Genomic DNA, 3,728 nt, shown 5'->3' on the forward strand with positions numbered 1-3,728 from the left:
GGGGTAGCCAAATAACTTGCCCCTACAGTCCCCATTTCCTTTCATTTAATTTCAACACCAAGCACAGGCTAAGTCTCATGGGCGGGATGCGGGAGAGGCAAGGGCTGTGCTTTGAAGGATGGGCCTCTCTCCCTACATGAGCCTGTTCTCCCACACAGACCTCTATGGTGTGCTTTGCGCTTAACAGCCTCAGCTTCAGGAGTGGAGTGGAAGTTCGTAGGTGTCTGGGTCTGGAGTCCTGGGCATGGTACCTGCAAAGAGTCTAGGACCCCCCCCCGGTGGACCTGACCCACAGCAGGGTCATCTCCACAGGCACTGCTGTCTTCCCCCTCCCACTCAAGGGGGATGGCTGGCAGGAACACGGCGTTATTTGTTGTGCTGCTTTTTGCCTTTGGAACCCCTCTTCCTTTACCTATTTGCTTATCGCTAAAGTGGTAAATTCCAGGTTCCAGGCCAAGGCATTTTTATTTTTGTGGTTATTTGTTGATGGGTAACCTTGTGGCTTTTCAACTTTGTATTTCTGCCTTGTTTCTACGTTTATTTACTCTTTTTTGTTATTTATTGCTTTGTTTTTACCACTAGGTTTGTTTTAATGTTTTTTTTAAATTTACAAGTACAATTATCATTTTTATGTTGCAGCTTTTTAGCATTTATTTGTGCTGCTGATTTTACTCTGTTGCCTTTCACTTTGTTACTGTTTATATTGTTTTTAACTGGTGTTAAGTGATTTTCCCCTTAAGAGTGTAGGATAGAAATAAAGGGGTTTTTCTGAAGACAACGGCTAGTCTTCGTCCTTTTGTTCTTGTGTTCTGACCGATGGTTGGGTGTTTGCCCCATCAACAAAGTCCCCGTTGAGTGCTTCTAGTGTGAAGATCTGTACGTCAGCTCAGGAAGTCTTGTTTGATAGAGGAGAAAACAAATGTTTAAAAATTGATAATTATTTAGATACTAGGGAGCAAAGCCCATTGTGGACAAAGACAATGGGCCCTAGAAAGGTAGGGTGGGCGGGTGGTAGATAGGTAGGTAGATGGATAGAGGGGTTTGGAGAAAGAGAGGAAGGAAGAAATAAAGAAGGGTGGGGGGGGAGACATAGACAGTCAGTAAGCCAGACAGACAGACAGACAGGGAGGGAGGGAGGAGGGGGGGAAGAAGTCAAAGCGATTAAGGTAGAAAGTGAGAGAGGGAAAGAATGAAGGGAGATAGGGAAAAAGGAAGAGAGAGTGAGGAAGGGGGGGTAGTGGGGGAAAAGGGAGTCGGGGGTTGGCTCAGCGCCACCGCCGCCCCTCGCCTGCTGCCCCCAGAAAGCTGGCGAAGGTGGCGGGGGAGCAGCAAAAATTAAAGCCGGCCTTCCACCGATTCCCTCCAGCCCTGGTTAGTTGGGGGGGTGGAGTTGGACAGCGGCGAGCGGCTTATCGCCGCCGCCGCCACTCTTCAAGTGCTCCCCGGTTCCACTCACCCACCAGGTGGTTGTCAGCAGTAGTCTGACGTCTGAGGGGACTGGGTGCAGAGGCAGGGCTACAGCCTTTGTGTTCTGTGGTGGGACTTAGGCGACACAGCCAATGGAAGCTGGGGAAGCTTCTGACGGACAGTTCAAGCCTCCAAACACTGTTGGTGCGCATTTTCTCTCCACTGTGTGACGCTGCGTCTTACTCAGTTATATATAAAGGAGAGATGGGGACACAGGGGTGCCATCCTATACTGTACATTTTAATTGTTGAGCTCAGACTTCCGAGGTTAGGTCTTACGTACTCCTGGTGGTGGGCCCTGAATAGCTGAAGATTGAGAATTCTACTCTTCAGTGTGATGGGGAGGAGATCAGGGACCGTTGTCAGGGGCTTTTTCCGTGGACTCCAATGTTAACGCATGCCATCGTCCACAGGTGTAATGTTACACCAGCGTCAGGGGCACAGGACGCAAACATTTTCTCCTCCCTGCTGTACCCCAATTCTGCCCAGTGTTCCCCCCACCTTCCACAAGTGGAATCTTGACAGTGCTACAATTAACCAGCAATAACTTCCCACCAGTGCAAAGGTGTCACTCTGCCGGCACTCCAGAATTTGGAAGCAGTACTACTGGACTAAGTGGGCAAATGTCTGGAATAGAACTGTGCCATCTGTAAGTTTAATTTTAGGTATCTTAAACACCTTGCACAGTTCCGCAGGGCCTGCAAGACAGAGCTCTTCTGCCAGGCATTTGAGTAGGAGCCGCCACTACTATACCATCATTATCTGGCCCTGGAAGAAAGAACGTCAGTACTACCCGGAACAGACGACGCTGAGTTGGGAGAGCAGCAATAATACGCCATCTTGTGGAAGATCAACTTGGAGCATCTAGAGCACTATATTATATTGTAGAATGATTTTAAATGGTTTTAAATGTTTTATATGTTGGCTTATGCCTGATTGTACGCTGCCCTGAGCCCACGCAGCGGGGAGGGCGGGCTATAAATTGAATTTATAAATAAATAAATATAAATATAAATTTATATTATACCTAATTCCATCTAAATTAATTTAGTCTTTTACATGCTGAACTGTAGCAGTTGCTTTCTAAAAGCCTTGTCAAGGTAGCTAATTTTTCTGGCAGTGTAGGGATAGGCTTCCTTACTTGTCAAATAGTCCAGATACTGGTTCTCCACCCCCTACAATGACAGTGAAAAACACAGAAAAGAACATGCATGTTTTGTGATACTGATGTATTCCATCTTTCAACAAGAAAGGCATGATTTTAATATTACTTAACAATATGTTAAAAATTAGCCAGGTGGGCTTCAGTGTTAATACAACTATAGAATATTACTGATTGGATATGCGAGTACGTTTCGTTAAACTTCCTTCTGCAAGTTTACACAAGCTGGCTACAAGTAAGAAATAATCAAAACACAAATAGCGTAACTTGTACATTCTTAACAGTAGATTGTGAAAAACAAAGTAGATGCATGTCCCAGGATAGTAATTTTCCCATGGAAAGTCTATAGCCAAAAGAGCAGATTTAACTGGATCCGCTACTCTGTCTGAAAGGGAGGTCATATTGAAATGCCAGAAACCAAAGGTGGTGCAAACCGGGAGCCCAGTTTCGACACAGCTGCTTAAAAGTCACTGATGCCGAGGGCCTTCCAGAAATGGAAACAGACTATTGCTCCGTCTCCAACGCTCGAGAATTACAACCAGAGAAGTCTACACGCAAGCTAACAAATGCAGGAAGCAGCAGTTTTTCAGTCCACTAGGATGATGAGGACAAAGGCCAGGGCATCAGTGCCGATCCGCACAGCACCGGAGACGAGGCCATCTCTAGCAGGGCCGGAGCAGCATTCGGCACAGGAGAAAGTCATGTTAGTTATTAGTACTTATCCCAGTCATATACCCATCTCCCTGCTCTAGTGGGCAGCAAAGCCGGCTTTCTTCAAGTTGAAGTTGGACCAGTTGACTGAAAGCCTTTGTTTTGTCTGTCTGGCGGAATCCAAGCAGAACCTGTTGAGAAAGTACATGTCAGGGCTCGGGAGATCCTGAAAGAGTTCTGGTTTGTACATCTCCTTTGATTCAATAGCCCGTTTTCCAATTAGCGGTTATTTAAAACAGCAATTAACGTTCGAGTGGAGTTGATTTTAGCGATAAAGGGAAGTGTAACGTACATTCCACTCTAACAGAAAGGAGGTCAAACACCACAAACTATTTTTAAAAAAAATAAACATTCCATAGTAAAACTGAGTGGTCAGTAACCCGACACTG

At 45.9% G+C, this 3,728-nt stretch overlaps 1 protein-coding gene across 1 annotated transcript in view; it reads right to left on the reverse strand.

Moving 5' to 3' along the window:
* Positions 1-2,726: 2,726 nt before the first annotated feature.
* LOC107107721 (protein FAM193A-like) overlaps positions 2,727-3,728 on the reverse strand; it is a 5,365-nt gene continuing 4,363 nt past the window's right edge. Inside the window, exon 3 of the mRNA XM_015408039.1 lies at positions 2,727-3,470. Coding sequence (XP_015263525.1) covers positions 3,377-3,470 — 94 coding nt within the window. The 3' untranslated portion in view covers positions 2,727-3,376. The remainder of the gene's footprint in view (positions 3,471-3,728) is intronic.

This window comes from Gekko japonicus, unplaced genomic scaffold (genome assembly GCF_001447785.1).
Source record: "Gekko japonicus isolate JY-2015 unplaced genomic scaffold, Gekko_japonicus_V1.1 scaffold4893, whole genome shotgun sequence".
NCBI lineage: Eukaryota > Metazoa > Chordata > Lepidosauria > Squamata > Gekkonidae > Gekko > Gekko japonicus.